At 43.6% G+C, this 25659-nt stretch overlaps 3 protein-coding genes across 3 annotated transcripts in view; 1 reads left to right on the top strand and 2 right to left on the bottom strand.

The window, feature by feature from the left end:
* The window catches only part of LOC127212339 (baculoviral IAP repeat-containing protein 1b-like), a 179828-nt gene extending 171882 nt beyond the window's left edge, over positions 1–7946 (top strand). Inside the window, exons 13-14 of the mRNA XM_051172428.1 lie at positions 3149–3313; positions 7550–7946. Coding sequence (XP_051028385.1) covers positions 3149–3313; positions 7550–7914 — 530 coding nt within the window. The 3' untranslated portion in view covers positions 7915–7946. The remainder of the gene's footprint in view (positions 1–3148; positions 3314–7549) is intronic.
* Taf9 (TATA-box binding protein associated factor 9) overlaps positions 1–25659 on the bottom strand; it is a 720252-nt gene that overhangs the window by 401165 nt on the left and 293428 nt on the right. The gene's annotated exons all lie outside the window — the stretch shown is intronic.
* Positions 15862–25043, bottom strand: LOC127212349 (survival motor neuron protein). The gene is made up of 8 exons (XM_051172455.1): positions 24923–25043; positions 23148–23219; positions 22854–22973; positions 21739–21939; positions 21377–21523; positions 19364–19456; positions 18291–18401; positions 15862–15940 (listed from the first exon to the last, which is right to left on the bottom strand). The coding sequence occupies exons 1-8, from the start codon at positions 24992–24994 to the stop codon at positions 15893–15895; spliced, it is 864 nt and encodes a 287-aa protein (XP_051028412.1). The 5' UTR covers positions 24995–25043; the 3' UTR covers positions 15862–15892.

Genomic DNA, 25659 nt, shown 5'->3' with positions numbered 1-25659 from the left:
ATGTCCCCACAAATACTAGTGCATTCTTTCCATCTGGACTGTTTCTCTCCACGCTAACCCATGGCAATCCTGCTTCGTTTTTCTCCTTTCCTCCTGTTCCTCTCCTTCCCATGATCCTTCTGTTCTCCCTGCCCTCAAACCTTGGCCATGGCCACATCATCTCTGCATTGCCCAGATATTATCTGGAGGCAAGGTTTCACAGCAACATTTGGAGTGCACGATAGTCTGCTCGTAAGAGACAGCTAGCAGACTTCAGGAAACAAAATGATTAACAATCAAATACAAAGCACAAGACCAATATGGATAAATTAATAAAATATATATATTTCAAAAAAAAGCACAAGACCATGGTGTTACAGTATAAAGAGGTGATAGATTACATACCCAGGAGGTTCTGCTTTAATTATTGACACCCAACATCTCCCCATATCCTAATTAGGAGACCTAATTCCTCTAATGCCCCGGGCTCTCAGCAAATTAGTAACCTGAGTCAATTCCTCATCCTTGCTTGGCTCATCTCTGAGTGTTCCTATTAAGTCTTGGAACCAATGAGCCAGCAAGACTGTCCTAACCTCTTGATAATCATCTAGCTGCCGTTTAGCAGGTCGGTGGGCAAACTGTTGTCAGAACTAAGTTCCCACGAGGAGGAAGCATCCGGACATTAGCTGATATACCCAGACTGTGCCCTTGTGTTGACTCAGCCGCATCATCATTATTACAAACAGAGGAGCAGTGATCGGAAACAAAAAGAACGAATCATGCCTGAGCTTTTTTTTCTGATTCTGGGGAAACATCTGTCACAGACAAAGTGAAAGTGACAACTGCCAATAGCAAAGCCAAAAATGCAAACTCAAGGCAAACACAAGCAAGCATTCCCTCAGGAAAGGCCAGGAGATTCTGCAGGAACATCCCCACAGGTCCTTGCCACGTGGGCACGCGACTCCCCAGGGCTTGCCGGGAGAACTGTCTGAATTATACTCACACACCATTCCCGAAAGACACTTTGCCACTGTCAGCTGTAATTTGTTTTTCAAATGTCAGAAAGAAAGAAAGAAAGAAAGAAAGAAAGAAAGAAAGAAAGAAAGAAAGAACGAACCACAAATTGGAAACATTGGTGGAAACTCATGTTTGTTATTCCATAAACATTCATGGATCTGTATTCATATATAGAATCTAAGTTTCTATACACAGGTGTCTCAGGACAGTTGCGTGAGAGACCAGAAAGCACTTTACTACTAATGGACACCAGTGCTCAGCCACTTGTTTCTGTTCTATTTTAAACAGTTTTGTTTTCTGTACACAGAGATAGGATAATTTCTATCAGTGGGTAGCTGTCTTAAGTAACTCATTTAAGAAAGATCACTTAGAACCTGTGTTGGAGGTTGGTCTGATCTATGTATTTTGATGCTAATTACTGACTCACAGGCTCTAGTTAGTGCCCTCCACTTTGCCTCCCTGATTGGCTGAATACCTAGGCAAGGCAGAAAGAAGGGACAGAGTGAAGGTTTGTGGCCTTTGAGCAGAGAGGATCTTGGGAGAGAAGCAGACTGGACAGAAAAGGAAAAAGAAGAATAGCCATGGGATAGGAAAAGAGCCAGAACCCAGAGGAGGAACTCTGAGGTTCCTTGTGGACAGAGATGGCCAAAATGAACAAGCCTAGCGAGTATTTTGGGATCATGGATGGGAGGTAGCCCAAATAGAAATTAATGGAAGCAGATGGAATGGGATGGAGACTGGGAGATAATGGAGGACAGTTTAGGAGGAAATAGGCTATTCTAAAATACACCAGGTGTCTGTTTCTTTATTGATTATAAAAGTGGGTTAGATAATACTGCCATAATAATTATAAGCCTAGCCGGGTGTAGTGGCGCATGCCTTTAACCCCAGCACTCAGAAGGCAGAGGCAGGCAGATCTCTGTGAGTTCGAGACCAGTCTGGTCTACAAAGTGAGTCCAGGACAGCCAAGGCTACACAGAGAAACTCTGTCTTGAACCCCACCCCCAAAAGCATCTAATAGTAAACATTTATTATTTATTAGGTCATACCTTAAACTAACACCAACAAAACTGGGAGTGGTAGCATATGCTCCGAATTCCACCACCGGGAGAATGTGGTGGGAGTAGGGGAGTGAGGGGATTATGAGTTCATGGCTATCCTGAGTTATAGAGTGAGAATCTGTCTTTTAAAAGCCCAAAAATAAATCACTTAACCCAACTAAATGAAACTTATATCCTGTGCATACTAATATAACTACCATCAGTACATATTGAAAGTAAAATTTTATACCCAGCTTTGCTGGCTTAAACAGATATGACAAAAAAAAATCTCCTTGAGTTTTCATAGGTGGCTCAGTAGAACTGCTGGCTACCCATCTTGCTTTGCTTTTATAGAAACAATGGAACAAAACCAAAGTTCAGTTATTTAGTATGTTTGTGCCTGTGTACATGTATGCGTGTCAGAAGCATGGGTATGGATCACAGGGTCTCAAGCATGCTCAGCAAGCACCGTGCCACTGTGTCAACTGCCCAAATACCTGGGCTTGGCTCCTAAATACTCTTTTCTAAAAGAATCAGAGTCTGTGGAGACACATTTCATTCAAGGACTGAAACAGGGAAAGCCAAAGGTAAATCTGGAACATTGGTCCATGCCAGAAAGTTTTCAAAATAGTTTCTATGGGGCCTCGGAAATAGACTTAGTGATCATGTGATCTACAAAATGTCCTGCTGAGCAGGAGTAAAGCAGGAAGGAAGGCTGCCACAGTGGTGGGCCGTGATTTAGTGTCTAGTGTGAGTCTCCTCGGTGTGAACTCACTGGGGTGATGGCAGGAGGCAGAATGATAGAGGTGGGATGAAGACTCTGTGCAATCAGTAGAGTGACCTGCAGCTGGAGAAAGCCTGGCTGTTGCAGAGGACATGGAAACAGAGAGACAGCCTGCACTTGGGTGAAGAGATGGATTCAGAGACATGGAGGAACCAGCTGCAGAGAGCACAGGGAGCCGCTGTGTGCTGACCCCTTCTCTAGCCCGAAGAGAGGACAGTGATAAAGATGACCTCTGTTGGTTTGGGCCTCTAGGACTCCAGAGTGTCACGGTCACATGCTGCTCATGGTGGAACACCCATAAGAGATGGCTTTGTTGTGTCTCCCACAGCACAGGCCCTGGGCTCTCTCAGGAACCTGGAGGAACTGCTTCTTCCCACTGGGGACGGGATTCACCAAGTGGCCAAACTGATTGTCCAGCAATGTCTGCATCTTCAGCGTCTCCGAGTCCTTGCCTTTGGGGGGACTTTGGATGATGACAGTGTGATGGAAATTGGTGAGTGTAAGAGGGTTTCCCCTTGTGCAGCAGCCCTTAAGCATCGCTGGAGCTGCCTGCTCCATCTGGCCTTCCAAACGGTCCTGCCTACCTCACTTCCTCTATCATGTTGCATCCTCTCATGCCCCGCCTGCAGATTTAGGTTCATCCTGGCCAGGCTGGCAAGGTCAACAACTTTTTTTTTTTTTTGCTAGTGGGGGTGGGTGGGTTGAGGGTACAGAGTGGGGGAAGGGAAATAGAGAAGCTTCCAGTCTGTGGTTCTGTTTTCCCAGTGCTGGGGACTGACCCCAGTGCCTCACTCATGCTTACTAGGCCAGGGTGCAACCCCTGTGCCACAGCCCAGTCAAGTCTGCATGGCACTTGACAGTCCACAAACCTGGCAGGGTACTCCTTTTATGACTTGAGTATTTACAATGTGTATAGGACGGTGTTAAAGTCTCTAGTGGAGAGCCCAACAAGACTCCAGTTCGAGGTCTGGGGATTTTGTTACCTTAGTACAAATAAGCTAGAATCGGAACACAAACCGTCACCAATGCCAGAAGCCCAAGTTCAGTTGCCCAATACATAATCAATCAATTGATCTATCTCTGCTACCTTGTCCACCTTCCTTATAGTTTGAGTTTTCTTTTATATCTTCAATCTAGGTGCACAGCACGTGTAGATTGGTATGATCTTTCTGGTAGACCAGTGCTCTTCACCTGTGGGGGCACTTCTTGCTTTATGCTCACTTCCTGCATATTAATATTGTCATCCTGTATCATTTTCATGTCTTTTTTCCTGCCTTTTAATCTAAAGTCTGTCTCTCCCACATACATAGTTAGACTTAAAAGTTGACCCTAGGAAGGAGTTCAGTTGGTAAAGTGCTTGCCTAGCACGTATGAAGCCTGTGCTTGGTCCCTAGCACCACATACAAGCAGCGATAGTGGGTATAACAGCACGTATCTGTATGCCAGAACTCAAGAGGGGGAGGCAAGGGAATGACCATCATCCAGATCATCATCATTGGCCACATAGCGAGCTAAAGGCCAGTATGTGCTATAGGAGACCCCATCTCAAAACAAACAAAAAAACTCACACTCACCAAAGCAGTGCATGACACAAGGTTGCAGAGATGGCTTAGTCTGTAAAGTGCATCCAGTCCATGCAAAAGGCTCTCAGTGTGTTATGCAGCAAGTGCCACAAAGAGGAGGCACTGAGGAGCTGGGGACGGGAGAAGTGGTGGCACTGACTAGCCACACCATCCAGTGGAACCTTCCGTCTTCAGGCTCAGTGAAAACTGGACCCAAAAAGTAAGTTGGAGGTCTACTGAGAAAACAGTTAACTGCTGGTCTCCACAACCTACATGTGCATGATATGCCACCACATACCCACTTAGACACACTCACTCACACGTACACATACAAATATTTAAAAATAAAAACCCAACCCATTAATCTTTTATCTATATTTAATATACTATATTATTTAACTATGTTATGTTACTATAGTTAAATTTTTACTCTTTTTTTTTAAGAGTGTCTGTTGATTAATAGTCCAGTCTGGATTTTAACTTGCTATGTAGCCCTTGATGGCCCTGAACTTGTGATCCTCCTGCCTCAGCGTCCCCAATTAAGATGACAGGAGTGTGTCAGCCCTCTGTGTATTTTTATTTGGTATTGATTTCTTTATTTCTTCCATAGGATATTTTTTCTCTGTTTTTTTGCTTCCTACACTTATTAGCTTATTAATTGCACTTTTTTTTTCTTCAGGGGTTGTTAGGTAGTGTAAATGTAACTTTTATTCCCCTGGTATTATTGTCATCTCATAGGCTTACTGCTGAATTGAATAAACTCACTCTTTCTAGCTCTTTCTGAGCTCTGGTTTAGTGCTACAATTCAGCTGTTCTGGCTCAAACTACTCTCCAAGCTGACTGATTCAGTTTGGCTTCTTTCAGCTTCTCACTGAATTGCTCTGCTTGACCTCTCACTAACTTTGGCAATTTGTTCTAATCTCTTGGCTCCTTCTTATCCTCTGGCTTCAACTGCCTCTGCAGGAACCCATGAACAAGCTCAACTCCACTGCAGTGCACTGCAGTAACTCCCAACTGACTGACTCTCTCTGCCTGCACTGCTCTTAAGTAGCCTCCCCTTCCTGTCTGTCCTCATGAGAGTTGGGCTTACGCCTTCTCTGACTCACTCAGTCAAATCTTTCTCTGATTAGTCACTTTGTCTGCTCCTCAATTAGTTGTCATTGTTTTGGATTAAAGGTGAGTACTAAGGGTGTGTTTGTATTCCACCTGGATCACACAGACCTAGGTCTTTGGATGTGATCTCTTGCCAGAGCTGGATTAAAATTCCTCTACAAGGTAGGGCCTGCTCTGTAACCCAGGCTGGCTTCAGATTCACTATGTAAATCAGGTTGGCTTGGAACCCATAGCCATCCTCCTGTTTCAGATATCAAGGCTTAGTTCCAGCTCTACATTTTCTTCCTTCGCTCTTATCTTGGATAATATTTGCAATTTGACTAACAATGTAAATTAACATATGAATGGTTTTGCCACTTTATGAATCAGGTAGGTGCCCGTGGAATATTTAAGCTGTATTTATCTGGGTTGTTGAGATGGCTCAGCAGGTAAGGTGTTTACTGCCTGAACACTTGAATGTGATCCCCGAAGGTGAAAGAAGAGAAGTGACTGTTTAGAATTGTCTCCGACCTTCACACACATGCTGTGGCATGCAGGCACATATAGACACACAGACACACACACATGCTGTGGCATGCAGGCACATACAGACACACAGACACACACACATGCTGTGGCACGCAGGCACACACAGACACACACACATGCTGTGGCACACAGGCACACACAGACACACACACATGCTGTGGCACGCAGGCACATACAGACACACAGATACACACACATGCTGTGGCACGCAGGCACATACAGACACACAGACACACACACACAAGGAAAATAAAAACACTTACATGATACTTATGTCCTACCCTTTTACATGCCCTTTATTTTAGTTTCTACATGCGTTTTGACCCTTCAATTACTATTTCAAACAGTTCCGTGTTTAGTATTCATGAACTAGGTTTGCTTATTAATTTGTGGTTTATTGTTGTTTTTGAGGCAGGGTCTTCTGGGTAGCCCAGACTGATAACAAACCTGCAATAATCTTCCCCTCTGCGTCCTGAGTGCTGCAATGGAATGATTGGCAGCCTCCTTGCTGCAGAGCCTCCCATGTTTCCTGTCACCAGGGTCCTTTTCTGTCTCCCTGAGGGACTCTGTTAGCATCTCATTTCTTCTACTCTGGGTTAGCAGGCCATGACTTGAGGAGGAAATGGCTTTTGCCTTCATCTTTGAAAAACTTTTCTATGGTATTCTATTTTGGAATTACTTTCACTTAAATTTCTGGCCTGTATCATTTCTTTTGTTTAGTGTCAGTTCTCAATGGTCTCTTGTTAGGATGCCTTTAAGAGTGAGGTGTCTTTTTCCTCTCCTGGGTAGCTTTTAAGATTTTTTTTTAATGACAAAGCCTATGTAGTCCAGGCTGGCTTAGAACTCCTGATCCTGCTTTGGCATCCGGAGCATCGGGAACTAGAGGCTTTGCTTTGTGGAAGTCAACATAAACTTCATTTTGTCTTTTCAAAGTCCACCTGATGAAGCCCTAAGTGACTGCACTTGCAAACAGATTTGTTATGGCCACCATGCCAACTAACAGAGCACCTGTGTTCTGCGTGGCCAGGGGTGGTTACTGGACTTGGGGTTTGCAGAACTAATGGGGGAGGTGGGCTAGTAGCTTTTTGTCAGTTTTAGAGCATTCTTAGCCAATACCTTCTATCCAGTTCTCCTTCACCGTGGGCTCCTGCATTCGGCCAGAGAACTCAACCTGATTTGGGGTCAGGGAAAGTCTCTGGAAGTGAGATTACTGATAAGACCTTATAAAGATGGTGGTGGCACAGCTGGGAGAGGAGGGAATTGAACTTGGGACCTTTGGAAGGGCAGGCAGTGCTTTGAGCCATCTCTCCAGCCCATAAATAAATCTTTAAAAAACGAAAAACAAACAAACAAACAAACAAAAAAGCTGAAGCAAAAACACTGTTAGGTCCCTACTTTCAGCCATGGACTTGGATTAACAATGTGCCCAGTGGGTGTGAGGTTAACTACAAATAACCTTATAATCTTTACTCAAGTCTTTATAGCATTTTGTCTTCATGAATATTTTTGTTTTTGTTTTTTTCCAGCCAAGGTAGCAACCAGAGGAGGTTTCCAGAAACTTGAGAACTTAGATCTTTCAATGAATCACAAGATTACAGAAGAAGGATACAGACATTTCTTTCAAGCCCTGGACAACCTGACAAACTTGCAAAACCTGAATGTTTCTAGGCATATCCCAGAATGCATCCAAGTTCAGGCCACCACTGTCAAGGCTCTGAGTCAGTGTGTGTCCCGACTGCCCAGCCTCACCAGGCTCGGGATGCTCAGTTGGCTCCTGGATGACGAGGACATGAAAGTGATCGATGCAGTGAAGGAAAGACACCCCCAGTCCAAACGCTTGTTTGTTCACTGGAAATGGGTAGTGCCCTTCTCTCCTGTCACTCAGAAGTGACGGGTGCAGCAGAAGGCTAATGGCAGGTCTGAAAACCCGATTTCCTAGTACCTTTCACTCCAGATAGTCATGGTGTAATCCCAGTACTGCGAAAACTGAGGAAAAAGGATCAAGAGGTTGAGTCCACCTTGGGTTATATAACAAGACCTCACTCTAGACCTAAATCAAAACCAAGTCATTAACTACTGCATATACAAGAATATTCATTCCTAAACTGTGTCAGGCTGGCAACTGTCTGAAAGTCTGCGTGCCCACACTGTGCTATAATGAACAGTGCCTTGGCAGTCTTTCTATGGTCCTGTCTAAAGATTACAGCTTCAGTCAAGTTTATCAGAAAACCTTCTATTGCCAAGGTCAACAGGAAGAGGCTGAAAAAAAAGAACATTGACCTATGTTAAAGCCACAAGGAAGGAATATTTGATGAAGGTAAGAAACAGGGTTTTTTTTGTTTGTTTGTTTTTGTAGATAGGGTTTCTTTGTGTAGCCTTGGATGTCCTGGACCCACTTTGTAGACTAGGCTGGCCTTGAGCTCATAGAGATCGACCTGCCTCTGTCTCCCAGAGTGTTGGGATTACAGGTGTGTACCACTGCTTCCAGTCAAACAGACTGGTTTAGTATGGAATCAGTCCCACACATGAAGCACAAGTTGACTTTGCCACAAGATGCAACTGACTCTTCCTGGGAGATGTTTTTAGTTTTTGCAGAGCTTTTGTGAATTCGCCAGCCTTGGTGTGGCTGTGCTGGTTTACATAATCTCATTGCCAATGTGAGGAAAAATTGGGCTTAAAGAAAACTGCTTTTGTTCCAGAGGCTTTTAGGAGTTACATATATTAATAGTTTTATAATTTTGTTGGAAATCCATTTTGTTTAGGGTATATGATTTAGTTTTGTAAGTATTTCTGGTTATATTAACTTGATCGTGATAATTATTTGTCATTTTGTAACTGTTACCTCTCTAGAGGAAATGGGACTTGGAAGAATGAAATCAATAAATGAGGCAGACTAAAGTCTTATGCAATAGCCAATTTTATTCAGAACATCAGACAATTCCATGCTCTGAGAGTTAAGAAAAACCACCTGAGTAAAGTTCTGAATTCAAGCTGTATACAATCATTAGGACAAGTGGAAGAACATGTTTTTCTATAGAATAGTGGTTCTCACACTGGGGTCAAATGATCCTTTCACAGGGGTCATTTAACACCACCAAAACCATAAATATGTATATTACAATTCATAACAGTAGCAAAATTACAGTTATGAAGCAGCAATGAAAATAACTTTATGGTTCGGGGTCACCACAGCACAAGGAACTGTATTAAAGGGTCGTTGCATTAGGGAGGCTGAGAACTGCTGGTCTAGAGGCATATAAAGGATAAACCTTTAATTGAATAACAGCAGCAAGCAATGAGTAATCTGATGTAAGCTCACTCCTATCCAGTATACCTGGGAGAGGCATGAAAACACATACCAAAAACAATTTCATGTTTTGAAGAAACTGAGGTCACAATCTTGGACTGTTCTCACAAGCACTCAGAATTTCTCCTTCCACAACTCCATTCTTGGACCATGTTCCAACACATAATGTATAAAAAATACCTTTACAGCTTAATTATATGCTTTTTATTTTTCAGTTATAAAATGAAGCTTGGAAAAGATTTCTAATGTTGAAAAAAAAATTAGCACTGGTTATTTGAGTACTGAAGCAGGTGGCACTCCTAGTCATCATCTTCTCCCTTTTATTTATTTATTTTTTGTTCTATAATTGCCTGTTATTTTGATATTTAAAGTAAAACTTTAGGCTTGGGGTGTAGCTCAAAAGTGCATGCCTCCAGAGTATTTTTGAGACCCTAAGCACCAATCTCCAGCACCACCAAAAAATAAATAAGAAAGTAAGTGTAAGACTTAAGAAAGTTAGGGTTAGAGGGATGGCTCAGCAGTTAAGAGCAAGAAGACTTGGGTTCAATTCCCCAGCAGTCACATAGAGGTTCCACATAGACATATATACAGACAAAACACCCATCCACATATGTAATTTAATAAGTTAAAGTATCTTGTCATCAAAACAATAACACAACCTCCCTCTGCAGGAACCCTGACCACACTCAGGATATTCACACTTGGTTGAGAAAACCCTGGTGTTTAGAGCAATGCCTTGCAGGACAAAACCATGACACCAAAGCTTGCAGGGTCCTGAAGCTGCAGCCTGGGAGCTGCTGGGCTGTTTGGCTGCAAGAGGCCTCAGAAGGAGCAGCTAGGCACTGTGTGCTGCCCTAGGTGCCTGCGGATGGAGCTGGTGCTGCAGGGACCTCCCCAGCTCTCCAGCACCAGCAAGAGCCCCTGGCGCCCTAAGTGTCTCAGCAGTGCCCTCTACTGCCAGCACTGTGCATGCAGCGATGACAGGGGAGTGAGGTTGAGAACAGGAAGCCTGGAACTGCACGGATGCTTAACTTAAAAAGAGGAGTTTGGTAACTGATTTAACTCATTAAAGTTAGTAGCACGGGTGGAAAAGAACCTAGGTGAGCTGTGTACAGTAGCACACATGTGTAAACTCAGCTACTCTGGAGGCTGAGGCAGGAGAAGCACAAGTTCAAGGCCAGCCTGGGCAATCTAGAGAGACACTGTCTCAAAATAAAGTCAAGGACCAGTTGGGGAGGCTGCTCAGTGGCCCAGCCTGCGCAAGGCCCTGGGTTTGATCCCTAGTACTGCAAAGACAAGAGAAACAGGGGCTGCCGAGATGGCTCAGTGGTTAAAAGCAGTGGTGGTTCTTGCAGAGGACCAGGCTCCATTTCCAGCACCCATATGGCAGGTTGCGACCATCTGTAACTGCAGTTCCAGTGCCCTTTCCTGGCCTCTCTGAACACCAAACACATGGTACACATGTGTATGCAGACAAAACACCCACATCCATAAAACAAAAATAGAAATATTTTAAAGGAAACAGTTCTAAGAATTCAATGGTCCCAGTTTATTCCTCAGCACTTAAAAGGAAAAACAAACCTACTGCAACATCTGATCACATACTCCATATCCCAACTCCCCAAATCCGTCAAATGGGCTGCTTTTCTGAACGCTGCCTGTGCCTTCTTAGAACATGTGCTGTATTTTTACGTTAAAAACAACAACAAACCAGGAAGTCAATTTTACACCAAAGCATAGTGCACACAGAGTACAACTGTAACAAGTAACAAATAACTGTGAACTCATGAAAATGGATATTAAATATTTTATTAAGCCCCAAATATAACAAGTCTAGAAACAACTTTCATTGGAAGAGTGCTTTACAAGCACTGGTGTGTGTTTTTTCATTTATATCCTCTCCCCAAGCTCTTACGTCTTCCACTGCACCAGAGACCTCCACTCAGGTACATCCAATGACTGTGGTGCAGTGTGCATCTTACCTGTCCGGTTCCCAGCAGCTGAGCTGCTGATGGGGCTCCTCACTCCGGCTCTCCTCCTCAGGCAGCTCCAGCTCAGCCCTCTGCTCTCTCCTCTCTAACCACGGAGGTCTGCAGTCTCCTGACTTTCCCTCTGTGGAAGTGCACTTCCTGGACCACCTCATCCAGCTGAATGGCTGTAAGTTCCATGCCTACACTACCTCCTCCAGGTCCATCTCTAGCCCCGGACTCTTTACATAACTGTAATGGGCACTGAAATTTCACATCTCCAAACCACTGATGTTCCTCCTCACCAAAATACTCTCTATGCTGGCTTTCATCTCCCAAAACTCCCACTTCACGCCTCCACTTGCTTACTGAAACCCGTAGAGTTATCCTTGGCTCTTCTCTTACACCATATATAATCTGCTGACAAATCCTGGCAATTCCACATGGTCCCCCATGGCTATCCCACACACTTTATTTATTTGAGACAGTGTTTCTCTCTGTAGCCCTGGCTGTCCTGGAACTCGCTGTGCAGACCAGGCTGGTCTTGAACTCACAGAGTGCACATGAGAGTGGGCATATGCAGTTCCCTCCTGCACAAAGGCCACTGGTGTCTTTGTCACTGGCTGTGTTATTCCCTTGAGAACCTGGAACCTGTGGGTTTGGGGCTAGGCTGACGGCCAGCAAAGCACAGTGATCCTCTTGCTGTACCTCTCCCCTCTCCTTTCCCCGTGCTTTTATTCGCTGAGACATCTTTACTGCCTTGTTTTCTTTGCTGTTACTGTATTACATGTGGTCTCATTATGATGGCCAGGCTGGTCTCAAATGATGAATCCTACCACCTCAGCTTTCCAAGTAGCTGGAAGTGCACTACACGCTAACACTCAATGCATCCTTCTTCCAGTTACACCAAGCGCAACTCCCAGCATATGAACGACATTGACTATTTGCTGGAATGAATGACCTCAGTCCAGTTAATGTATTGGGTGCTAAAGGGAGTTAAAATTAGTGTTAATATCTAATGTCCGGTTAGAAGGTTAACTGGATATATTAATAATTAAACAATCTGCAAATTAACCACGTTATGTTGAATCTATAACAGAAAATAGTCATGAAAGGTAATACTCTCTTCTAAAAGTTCAAGTCATAGAACATACTTTACAAAGCTACTTACTAGCTTTGTAATAGTATTGACTATTTATTAATTTAATAATATTTACTTGGCATCTAATATGCTAGGCACATAGAGAGCTTAGTTAATTTAGTTCACCTAGCCAAAACTTAGGAAAGGCTAGCATTCACCATATTCTGTTTTATAGTAGTGGAGACGCACATCAGGCAGTGCTCTACCAATGGGCTCCATCTTCAGCATAAAATACTGATCACATTAACCTCTTCTTCCGAAGGTAAATAAACCAGGGAGAATCCAATGGCGATGGTACATGGAACTTCAAGGTCACAATGGGGAGAGATGGCACGAGCACTGGGTTAGGCAGTGTACATGATGAGGTAAGGGACACCGAGGGGAGAGAGGGAGACTAGAAAGACAGGCAAGGGAAGGTGCTAGGGCAACAACACAGTTAGGTGTGGCAGGCCCTGCGATGCCAGCCTCTGGGAGGCTACGTCAAGAGCACTGTGAATCACACAGAGGCCATGTGAAAACAAGACTGTTTCAAAAAAGTAGAGAACAGGGTTGGTAAGAAAGAAAGCTCAACAGGTAAAGGCGCCTGCCACCAGATGACTTCAATCCAATCCCTAGAACCTACATAGAAAAAAAGATATGAGCTGGGTGTGGGGCGCACACGTTTGACTCCAGCACTCAGGGAGACAGGCAGGAGGATCAACATGAGTTTGAGGCCAGCCTGGTCCAGAATGCAAGTCCAGGACAGCTACACAGAGAAACCCTGTCTTGAAAAACAAACAAACAAACAAAACAGCAAGCTAGAAAGAAAGGTCTTTGTAAGTTGTTCTTTGACTCCATATTTGAGAAATGGAAAACACGCACACTAAAGAACAACAAAAAACAACAGAACACACAATGGTTGGAATATCAATTTGTTCTACTTTCAGAAATTACCCTTTACCCAAGTAGTAAGTTTGAGTAGTTTTCTTTCTATATCTTTAGACGCAACTTCACTGGATATATCCCAAAGGAAAACATTTATAAAGTCAAGATTTCAAAAAAAGACTTTTATTTATCTTTAAAGGAATGAATAGAAATCTTAACACACTGAAAAAATTACTGCTCTACAACTGTGCTCAGGCAGTTTTGGCAGACTGGCGTCCACGCACTCACATTTCCCCCATCTGGTTCCTCAGACTGCTTATGCTCTAAACACGCTCCACTGGTGATTTAGGCATGGACCCCAGACCGGGAAAACGCTGGTGATGCCACTCAAACAAAGAGTCCACAAAGATGATGATGAGACTTCTGTTCTTATCAGCCAGGGAAACCAACCTCTCCTTGGGAGAGAGCTGAACCTGAATTTGAAAGAAAAAAGTTTAGGCAGTTATAAGATATAAACAGGAAATCACATGTGTGCATATGTATCTAAGTGTGGAGGTCAGAGACAACTAGTTGGTTCTCTCCTTCAACCCTGGGGATTGAATTCAGGTCATTAGCCTTTTGGCCTCTATAGCATCTTGTCAGTTCCCAAATCATATTTTTATACAGAATGCAAAAACTAAAAATATGTTAACATAATATTAGTTTAAAAATTAAGGATCTATTATGATTTAAACATACTTCATATTATCAAATCATGTGTTTTCATTAAAAAGTAGTGACTGAGCCGGGCGTGATGGCACACGCCTTTAATCCCAGCACTTGGGAGGCAGAGACAAGCAGATCGCTGTGAGTTCAAGGCCAGCCAGGCCAACAAAATGAGTTACAGGACAGCTAAAAGTACAGACAAGCTGTCTCGGAAAAAAAAAAAAAAAAAAAAATAGTGACTGCAACAGTTTAATAAGCATTTTTTTTTCAATGTAGTAAAGCTAGAAATTAAGCCACTTGGATTATAATATGAAGTACCCCTAGAGTTAAAAATTAACTCAAATTTCTAGGGCCTCCAGAAAGTTACAGTAAGAATGATAGGTACATAAACAGCACTCCAGAGCCATGCCTGTCTGCTGCATGATATCTGAGCACACTGTGAACCCTGTGGGTGTGTTATTTACTGGAAAAATCTGTTTCTAGTTGTGGTGTGGCTCAGCCTTAGCGCACATCTTTAATCCAAGAGCTTTCTGCCTAAATATTGTAAACAGGATTCATTGACTCAATAAAGTCAACCATAGGTCAAGATGAAGGGCAAGCAACCACTTGAAAGGGAGTGAACATAGGATTAAGAAAAAGCCATAGAAAGTAGGAGGAAGTCAGGAGGATGGGGAGAGAGAAGCACAGGAAGTAGAAGGGAGGGACACTCAGTTTAAAGAAGGTTGTTTGAGACAGCATAGGAGAGAGACGCCTGCTGACGAGGAAGGTCAGCTGGGTGCTTTCTCTGCCTCTCTGAGAGAGCAGGTCTTCACCCCAGCTTCTGGGGTAAACGATTGATATTTTGTTAAAAGCAATGCCTGTCTACTTCCTGCCGTGATGATCATGAACTCACCCTAGTTTCTGTTAGGAGGTGCCTTCGTCACGGTGTCTCTTCTAAGCGATAGGTCAGTAACTAAGACAACAGATAATGCAGTGTACTGTACACTGCAGCAGTATCAAAAGAGGGGGTGGGTCTAGAGAGATGGCTCGACGGTTATGGCACTTACTCTTCTTGTTAGAACACCCAGCCGCCTTATATCCGCCTGTACATATCTCAAGTTTCACGGGATTCAATACCCTCTTCTGGCCTCAAGGGCATCAGGCATGCACATGGTACATACATGTACGCAAAATCTCCATACACACAAAAAAGTGTAACATGTAAACTTGATGATATGGCTCAGTGGCAGAAATGTTTGCTTACTACTTTTGTGTGAGGCCCTAGGTACAATCGCCATTACCATACCTACACACACACACACACACACACACTGCTGAGTGCAATGATACTGCAATTCTCTTCACACTCTACACCAGATTCTAAAGCAGGTATGGTGGTGCGTATCTATAATCCTTACACTACAGAGACTGAGGCAGAACAGCAAGGAGTTCAAGGCCAGCGGAAGAGTCTGTTTTGCCAACATAATCAAACCAACCACCAAGTATTCGGGAGATGATACTTTGATACCATGAGAATTTGATTATGTGGGTATAATTCAATATTTAATCTAAATTTTGGCCGTCTTTAGTGGGGCTGGAGAGAGGGCTCAGCAGTTAAGAACACTTGCTGTGCTTCTAGACTACAGTTCTGTTCGCTACACCAGGTCAAGCAGCTGACAAACATACGTAACTCAAGCCCCAAGGGATCTAACGTCCTGTTCGGCAGCCATGCATACCCCACCCCCACCACAGCACACAGGGACACAGGCACATGTGCAAATTTTAAAAAAGAAACTATCTTTAGTAGTTTTACATAAACATCAATTTTTAAATGTCCAAAACACTCATTTCCCATATAAAAGTTATACAAGGCTAAAATCAGCTTTTTAAAAAACAGACTTACTGCTTAATTTGTATGTGAGCATTTTCCTTCTTTTTTATTTTGTTTGAAACCCTGTAAAGAACGCAAATAAAAGGTTAAAAGAACAGAGTATACGGTAGATAAATGTGTGAATAAACATTTCAGGCCAAGCTGGATGCCGAGTGTGGCGATGCATGTCTGCAATCCAGCACTGGGAGGCAGAGGAAGGAGGACCAGGAGTTCAAAGTCATCTTCAGATCCACAGGGAACCTGAAGTCAGCCAGTGCTACAGTAGCCCCCGCCTCATGTCAGGAGCCCATGCCTTAATTCCAGCACTTGGAAGATGGAGGCAGGTGGATCAATGAGTTCAAGACTAGCCTGGTCTCTCCTTTAAAAAACAAAACAGAACAAAACAATAATTCTTAAACCCAACTTAGTGATGTATACCTAATGACCCTGGTGCTTAGGAGACAAAAGCAAGAAGTCCTTGATTTCAAGGTCAGCCTGGGCCAGTGCAAGGCTGAGCTATACAGTAAGACTCTGCCACAAAAACCATGAGACTAGGAACAGTTTGATGCTAGAGCATTTGCCTAACATGTGCAGTGCCATGGGTTTCTCCTGCACAACAAGGGCCAAGTAAGTAGTCTGTTTCATGTCAGACATTGTACTAATTTTATTTAATGAAATACCATCAGAAAATAAGTTTATATATTTAAAAACGTAACTTATACTACTCCAATACACTTTAACAGTCACGGATCCAAGCCAGGCATGGTGGCACACACTGTAACCCCAGCAACTAGAAAGCTAAGGCAGGAGGATTGGTACAATTTAGAGGCCAAGCTACACAGAGATTCAGGGAAGCCTGAGCTACAGAGTGAGACCCTGTATTCCCCCTGCAAAACACACAAACAAAGAAATCCAAGAAGGATCACAAAGTAAAAATACTAAGTTGGAATTAAGTTTTTCTTCCTTTATAACTAGTGATACTCCTGACCTCAGTGACACGTATCATTCTCCGTCACCCACTAAAGCTGAGAGTACGGCTCAGTGAGACAGACTTGCAAGGTCCTGTAGTGTAACCCAGCCCCACGGGAACAATGAACAAACGCCAGAAATCATTAAACACTAGAACTCACAAGTAGAAAGTGCTAAAGTTTTGTTTTGGTTTTTTTTTTTTAAGCTAAGTACTCAAACATTAATTGTTTTTCCTGGTCAGACACCCTCCTTCTCACTTAAATACCATCTGCGTTTATCTCCATGTACATCTAAATTCACATCTATCCAGCCACGAGATGAAAGCAAAGTGACTTGTTCCTAGTGAAGACCAAAGCTAGAGCACACTTACGCTACCGCAAACGCTCACTCACTCTTGCTCTGCTTTGATTTCTAAAAGACAGGATGGACGAGGTGAGTCCTGACCTCCAAGCTGAGCCCTGCTGTGACATGGCAGGAGACACTGTGGCTTGGGCCACACTGGGTGAGGGCTAAGAATTGCTCACCTGAGTCAATGGGATCCTCAGAAGTCTTGGGCTACTGGAAAGCCTGACTCACAAGCTTGCTTACTCCTCTCAAAGGTGAACAAGCCCTCAGCACTCCCTGCTCCAGGAAAGCACACCCCCGCACTTCTGAACTAAACTTTAAACTAACACTTTAAACTAAACACACTAATGGAATGAAATGTCCTTATGCACACACACAGCTGCCACTCCTAAAAAGGAGCTCTGAATTTGGGGCAAACACTCTGAGGACCATGGCTATCTAAAACTGCTTCTTAGGCTGGAGTGAAAAATACTGACCAGCGAGTGGGCTAAGCCAGTGTGCCAGTTAGAGCCAGGGGTATAGAGGCCGACCTGGAGTATACATAGAAATCCTACCAAAAGGAACTGTGTGGTTGTGGTGTAAGCCTTGGAGGCAGAGGCAAGCAGATTTCTGAGTTCAAGGCCTGCCTAGTCTACAGAGAGAGTTTCATGACAGCCAGCGACACACAGAGAAACTGTCTTTAAAAAAGCAAACAAACAACAATAAAAACTAAAAAACAACCAGAGCCAGAAGTTGTAAACGAACTACAACCATACTCAGAAGGGATGATGAAAAAGGACTGTCAATTTTTAAACTTTAAGGTAGTCTTAAAACTGCCCTAGCCGGGCGTGGTGGCACAGGCCTTTAATTCCAGCACTCTGGATGCAGAGGCAGGTGGATCTCTATGAGTTCGAGGTCAGCCTGGCCTACAAAGGGAGTCCAGGACAGCCAAGATTACACAGACAAAGCCTGTTTCAAAAAATAAATAAATAAAAAAAATAAAAAACAGCCTTAAATTTTTAGACTCCGCAGAACAAACCACATGTTTAGTCATGCAATAGCTAGTTCTAGGTGCAAAACTCGGCACCAAAAGTTGTACAGCTGCAAAAAGGATGTCAGGAAATCCCCAGGGAATCCTTACCATATAGTAGCCAGTATGATAGCCACTCATGTACCAAGAGATTAGCATACTGCCCAGAGCATCAGTGTCATCCAGACAGTCTGGAGATATGGGAGGAGGCGGAGGAATTATCTGGAAAGGGAAGAAATCATGTTAGGAAAATAATGAAATCCAGGGTTCATTTTACACAGAGAATAATGGATATTAATTGAACCTTTCCCATACCCCATGAGATGCCTTCTACTTAATTTTTTGAAAATCTAGCACTGCAACAATAAATAAATTTAACAAAGATCAAAAGCAACTGACATTTAATAAATAGTATGATTAGACTATTTTTGTTCCATTATGAAGCTATGCATAAGATACAAAACAGAGACTCAGTTTCTCCATAAAACAAAGTGCGCACGCACACGCACATACTGAGAATTTAAGGCCACTAAAAGGAAAGATTTGGGAAAGGATGTCTTCCTGACTCCCACACAAATACAGTCTGCCCAAAAATATCCTGTTAACTACTGTTAAGATCTTTTAAAAATCTACCACTAAATTCCATTAGGGTCTGATGGTGGTGGGGCACGCCTTTAACCCCAGCATTAGGAAGGCAGAGGCAGTTGGATCTCTGTGAGTTCAAGGACAACCTGTTCTACACAGAAAGAAAGCCTGTTTCGAAAACCAAACCAAATCAAATCAAACTAACAAAAACAAAAAACAAAAACAAAACCCCAAACAAACAAATAAAAACAAGAATAAAACAGTGAGAAATTTCAGGCCCAGAAGCTTGCATCCAAGAACTCCAGAAGACACAGAATCTATATTCTGTGTGCTGAGCACAGTCCTTTCTAACAGAATCCAGCATCAGTAAACTGGGTACTAACTACTGAGGGAGGAAACACACACAACACAACGTGGAGATGAGCCTGGGCAAGCACTGTGTCTGGGTAAGAGGGCTGCACAACAAAAACTTGAGGTTTACATTTTTACTTGTTAGAATCCAACGTTGGGGTGGCCGAAGCTAGCACACTCCAATTTCCTATATTCTGAAAAATTCCTAACCGCATATAAAAGTTTAATCTAAATTCTTTTATACTTACTGGTGGTCCTGAAGGGAACGGAGGCATCCAACACGGCAAGAAGGGGGGAGGGGGAGGCAGTGGCGGTGGAGGGCCATTGAATCTTACACCCGGCTGCAAAGAGGATTCCAAAGGAAGTTAATATTTTAAAGGAAAATTCCTTCCTTCACAAAAAAGAGTATTCAAAACCAAAATAATGAAAATAGGAACTGGAGAGATGGCTCAGTAACTAAATGCACGTGTATTACATTCACACAGATATGCACTAATACACATAATTAAAAATAAGGCAAATCTCAAATGGTAGCCTCTACATTTTTTCATTTCTTTTCTATATAAACACTCAGAAAATAAAATCACAGTAAAGATTTATAACTGCCTAATAAATCGGAGACAATGTACTTACCAAGATAATTTAATCACAAGATTATATTCTTCCCCCACTATCACAATAATATTTCATAGATACCGTGTTACTGGGTTCACAAGATGGCTCAGCAGATAAAAGGTGCTTGTCACCAAGTCTGAAAGCCCAAGTTCAATTCCCAGGACCCACATGGAGGAAGAGAGCCAACTCCCACAAGTTGTCCTTCACCCTCTGAATGTACACAGTACCCACCCCAAGTAAATAAATGTAAAAAAAGAAAAAAAGTTTTAGTGGTCCTATCACTTACATATGCTAAAGTACACTGTACAAACTACCAGAAAGATAAATATTTCAGAGCCAAGAAACTCTAATATAATACAACCTTCAGTTAGAAAATTATCATAGAAAGTCTTTTTGTTTTTTTTTTTTAATTTTCTAAAAAATTAATTTATTTAGTGGTGTGTGCCTGCATGGGTGGAGCATGTGTCGTGGTGCTCATGTGGAACCCAGAGACAACCTTTGGGATTTGTTTCTCTCCTTCTATCAAGAGGACTCGGGGGAATCAAACTCAGGTTAGCAGCTTGGGGCAGATGCTATACCCACTAAACCGCCTGGTGTCACTTTTTTTCATTCTAGGTTTTACTTTTGTCGTTTAAAACAACAACAACAACGACGACAAAACAAAACAAAACAAAAAACCATGTCACTATGTAGCCCAGGCTGGTTCCAAACTCAGTAACTGTCTCCTCACAGCCTCCAGTGCTCAGAGTTGACAAGCCACTACTGTGCTCATTTCTCTTGATTTTTAAAAATTACTATCTAGGGGTGAAGAGATGGCTCAGCTGGTAAAGCACCTGCCTCACAAGCATGAAGGCCTGATTTTGGGTCCCCAGTACCCACACAGCCAAGCAAGACAAGGCAGCACACATCTACAGCGCCAGCCCTGGGAAGATGGAGACAGGACCCCTGGGCTCACTGGCCTGCCACACCAGCTGAGTCAGCAAACTCTGCCTTCACTGACATGCTCTGTCCCAGAAAATGAGGTGGATAGTGACTGAGGAAGAAGCTCACCGTAGAGCTTTGGCCAACACATGCACCAGTGCCCAAACATAACATGCACACACACAAACTTATGTGTGCACACACAAGAATTATCTAAGTAGCATTCTCTCTGAGGAAAAACACTGTTGCTTAGTACAAAACAAACTAGCTAGTTAAGGATCCTGCCATATTCTTTTTCAAGTTAACTACTTCTACTTACAACCAAAGAGGCCATAAAAAGTGTTTACATCTTAACCCTGTAATATACTGTGGAACAAACCAGGTGTGGTGGCTGGCACATGCCTATAATCCCACAGTACTTAGCACATAGAGCACAAGGATCTGTGCAAGTCAGAAGTCAACTTGCAGAATAGGCTCTTTCCTTCCACCATGTGGGTCTCATGCACACACTCCATGATGCAATAAAGGTCTTGAAAACGGAAAGGATACTAAGTACTAGCCTACTATCCCATGGCAGTCGGAAGAGCCTCTTGCTCCCAACACCCTCACTACTACACTTTCTTTTTAAAGATACTGGCCTAGAAAAACTAGTTTCATAGGAAAGCTATAAATTAATGGAACACTTAGGGTCCCAATATTAATTACTTCCTGAACAGAACATTTACCTTTCCTGGTCCCAAACCTGGCCCTGGCATTGGGGGTGGTGGAGGGAAAAACGCGTTCCATGGAGCCGCTTTGGACTTGCTGTGTGGTTTGCCTCCGACAGATCTGGAGGAGTTTTCGCTGTCATCTGTTGAAGCTTGACTTTCATTCTTTAAAAAGAAAAACAATCATTTTGTTATGCAAAGGCAAGAGCACTTGCCTAGCATTTGTAGGGCCCTGGCCTTGTTTCCTAGCAAGGAGAATGAGAGGACAAGAGAGAATGAGGGTATTATTTAATGGCTTGGTGGGTCAGAGTGACAACTGATTATAATGCTTTTTCCTTATTTAGCGTCTACTTTAGGAACGGACTCTTTCATGACCTTACCTCCTGAGCGCTCTGTTCTATATTATTAGCTACGTCACAGGTTGGGGACAGTAAATCAGACAGATTGTGCTCCTCTCTGTTTCCATATCCAGTATAAACCACAACACAGGTTTCTCTCTTAAAATCAACTGACGCAATGGTAGCTGGGTAAATGCAGCCATCTTCTGACCAAATGGCAGAACATTTGTCACCAACTTTCCACTAGAAAAGAAATGAAAGACTCAGACACACGTACAGTACATCTTTTGAGTAGAACAAACCCTAACGCAGCTCGCCAGCTGCAATTCCAATTCCCCGTCTACTCAGTCAGACACTGCTTAGTCACTTCTTTGCTCAGTATGGTTGTAATGTAGTCTAGCACTTAAACTTGCCATTAAGAACAAGAGAGACCCCAAGTGCATCCAGCACTCTAGCTAAATAAAAGCAAATGCTCACCAAATACAAACACCCTTCCCTTTTGGTATAATGAGTTGGCTAATGAGGCATCAGACTACTTTCTTTCTCTCTCTCTCTCTCTCTCTCTCTCTCACACACACACACACACACACACACACACACACACACACACACACCAAGCAAACAGAAAATGAGAAAAAAATTATCATCTAGTCTCTAGGATTTGTTCTGATTTAGTGGGGGTGTAATGCAGGACACACCGGGCTGGGCCTGTACTCAGCAGGTACTCTATCAATGCACTGCACTCCCACCCTGGGACACACAGGGCTGGGCCTGCACCCAGCAGGTGCTGTATCAGTGCATTGCACTCCCACCTGGGTCCTCTGTTCTTGAATTAGCAGACCTAGTTACCCAGAAGTTTTGGTTTTCATAATGATTTTTAAATTGTTGAAAGGTGTGTGTGTGTGTGTGTGTGTGTGTGTGTGTGTGTGTGTGTGTGTGTATGCACATGCACACTAGAGTTATAGGATCAAGAATACAGCACATACTTAGGATAGAAGAAGCTCTGGGTTTAATACCCAGCATGTCCATGTACGCATGTATGTGTGCCTGTGCATTCGTACACTGCTGACTCAGTTCACAGCTCTCAGGCACTCTAAACAGCATCATCAGCCCTTTCCCTCAGACTGGGCAAGACTCTGTTTAAATAAATAAGTAACCTGTTTCAAGGGAGTTGTGGCATTCTTCTTTTGGTTTTTATTCTTCTTAGCAGGTTTTCTTCTAGCTGTGCCTTTTGGCTTATCTGAAGTTTCACAAATGTCACCATTCTTTAGAGCATTCTATGAAAACAGTGACAGAAATGTGTGTGTTAGGAAGGATGCATTTCTAGAGACTCAACACTTTCTAACATAACAGGTCCCACCACCTAAGAAAGCCTCGATTTACTTTAGTTTTCTTTCCCCTAAATGTATGACAAGAGAAAATAAGGAAAAGAATGATTAAACGTTCCATACCTTAAAGGAAGCCACTGCTTTATCATAAGCTTTTATCAGTGCTGTATCATCCCAAATGTCAGAATCATCACTCTGAAATGGGAAAGAAACACAAACAATTTATAGATAGATGTGTTTAATAAGGAAACACACACACACACACACATATATATGTGTGTGTGTGTGTGTATGTATATATATATATATATATATATATATATATACATTAGAAAGTATATATATATATTAGAAAGTACTGGGGATGTAGTCCAAAGGCTCCAGTTCAACCCCTAGCACATGCCTACAATCCAAATACTCAATATGTATGTGTTACAGAGGTTTGCATTTTTAGGAAGTCACCACTTACTAGCATAACAGGTCTCATAACCAAAAAAAAAAAAAGCCTCAGTTTACTCAGCAGAGGCAGGAGGATTGCCAGGCCTGGCCTGGGCTACACAGAGTGGATTCCAAGACAGTGTAGGCTACAACATAAGACCTTGCCTCAAAAAAAAAAAAAAAAAAAAAAAAAAAAAAAAAAAAAAAAAACAAGCAAACAAACCACAAACTACAAATTATAATGGCTCATATCTGCAATCTGTAATCCCAACACTGGGGAGGTAAAGCCAGAAGGGTGGCCAAGAATTTCAAGCTAGCCTTGTCTATATATTGAATTCTAGGCCAATTTAGGCCATGGAATTTGGCCCTGATTCAAAAAGAAAAAAAAGAGCCAAACAAACTTCAAAACCTGGTGTGGTGGTGGACCCCTTTAGCCCTAGCACACGGGAGGCTGAGGCAGGTCAATCTCTGAGTTTGACACCAGCTTGGCCTACATGGAGAGTTCCAGGTCTGCTAGGGCTACATGGTGAGACCTGTCTCAAAACAAAACAACAAGACAAACCAATAAATAAGATTACACCCGGGGCGGAAGAAGACACCTAGATAACAAATAACCACAGGGAAGTGTGTGGCTTAAGATGAGAACCAGACCACCGGGACAGGAGCTGCTGGGCTGTTCAGAGAGAGACGGAATTATGGAGCATCGTCAAATGCTGCCATGAATTCTCTCCACTCTCCTACGCGCCAAGCAGAAATCACACACCATCCTATACCAAGGCTGAACTCCTAATGTTTTCAACTTTGCTTTTTAGGTGGAGTAGTATGTTGTTTCTCAGGCTAGCCTCAGCCACAGAATCCTGCCTCAGTAGCTGGGATTGGTCACAGGCACAGCCTGTAGCTCTCCTTTTCCCTCCCAGTTAAGAGCGTTTGTTTTACGGAGTCTCACTATAGTTTAGGCTGGGCTCGCGTTCACACCGACGACAGGCTTGGAATCCTGATCCTCCTGGCTCTGTTCTTCCGCCTCACACACTGTAAGCCTTTCTCGTCTTCCCCGCCTGAGTGGCCGGCTGTCAACAGCAGCTTTTCAACCACCCGGGCCAACTTTAGTTATCCTCAGCTGTTGGCTGAGAAACTTGGTCCTTCTAGCCACAAAACTACATCCAGAACCCAACACGTTAGTCTAAAGTCACTGTTAACATCTTGATCCTGACCTAAATTTGGAGCATTTCAATGATTCCTAACTGGCTTCATCGCTCTCGGTCAGCCTGTCCCCCGCACACGCCTTCACGGTGGTCACACAGCACCGAAGCGTGCCTCTCAGTCTCGGAGGCGCCCAAACTGCACCCAGAGCCGCCTGCGGGTGGAATAGCAGCAGCACGCAGCCCGAGCGAGCGCGCACTGGCTCGGTCCCGGGCAGCTCTCCGAGCGCTGGCGCCGGGCTGCGCCACCTGCGACCTCACCTGACCGGTGCCACGCCGGAACAGGACCGCGTCTTCCTGTTCAGAGACCGCGCCACCGCTGCCCATCGCCATGGCGAGCTACCACGGACGCTACCGGGCCCGCCCAGTGACGACTTCCGCCGCGTGGGGGCTTCTGGGACCGGAAGAGCACGGTGGCCAGGAAGCAGGCAGAGCCCGTCCGTACGCTTTAGGCAAATGGCCAGTAAGCTCCCACCTTGCTCCTTTCAAGGCTCTCGCTCTCTCCCCTCCCCTTTCTTCTAGCTCTTTCTCGTTTCCCTCTTATTTTCTTCCAGCTTACTTTCCTTCCTCCACAGGCCCCTCCCCTTTTATTTCGTTTTTCAAGTCAGGGTCCCACACTGTAGCTCAGCCTCGCTATATAGCCCAAGCTGACCATTACTACGTCAGTTTCCCGAGTTCGGGGATTACAGTTTCTGTTGGCTTCCTATACAAACAAACAAACAATAGATTTAATATACAACAATTGTAACAGCGGGTAGCTTATAAAATAGAGGTACCGGGGCTGGAGATGGCTCAGAGGTTAAGAACGCTGCCTGCTCTTCCAAAGGTCCCGAATTCAATTCCCAGCGACCACGTGGTGGCTCACAGCCGCCAAGATGAAGCTGCACTATAGGGGCGTCCTGCGTCGGTACTCGACGCACACAGCAATCATTCGATGATGGGCTCGTATAGGGCTTTCCATTGCACTGTTAGGTGCCCATTTGGTAGTAGGTACCAGG

The sequence above is a fragment of the Acomys russatus genome, chromosome 30 (genome assembly GCF_903995435.1).
Source record: "Acomys russatus chromosome 30, mAcoRus1.1, whole genome shotgun sequence".
In the NCBI taxonomy this organism is placed as follows: Eukaryota; Metazoa; Chordata; class Mammalia; order Rodentia; family Muridae; genus Acomys; species Acomys russatus.
Note: the sequence above shows the minus strand (reverse complement) of the source record. Positions and strands in the feature narration are given on the sequence as shown.

Excerpts from the sequence above, each read along its gene's own strand:
- LOC127212349 (XM_051172455.1), bottom strand. The coding sequence starts at position 24,994 with ATGGCGATGGGCAGCGGTGGCGCGGTCTCTGAACAGGAAGACGCGGTC. Across the intron at positions 23,220-24,922 it reads TCCGGCGTGGCACCGGTCAG|AGTGATGATTCTGACATTTG; the intron begins GTGAGGTCGCAG and ends TTCCCATTTCAG. Across the intron at positions 21,524-21,738 it reads TAGAACAGAGCGCTCAGGAG|AATGAAAGTCAAGCTTCAAC; the intron begins GTAAGGTCATGA and ends TTCTTTTTAAAG.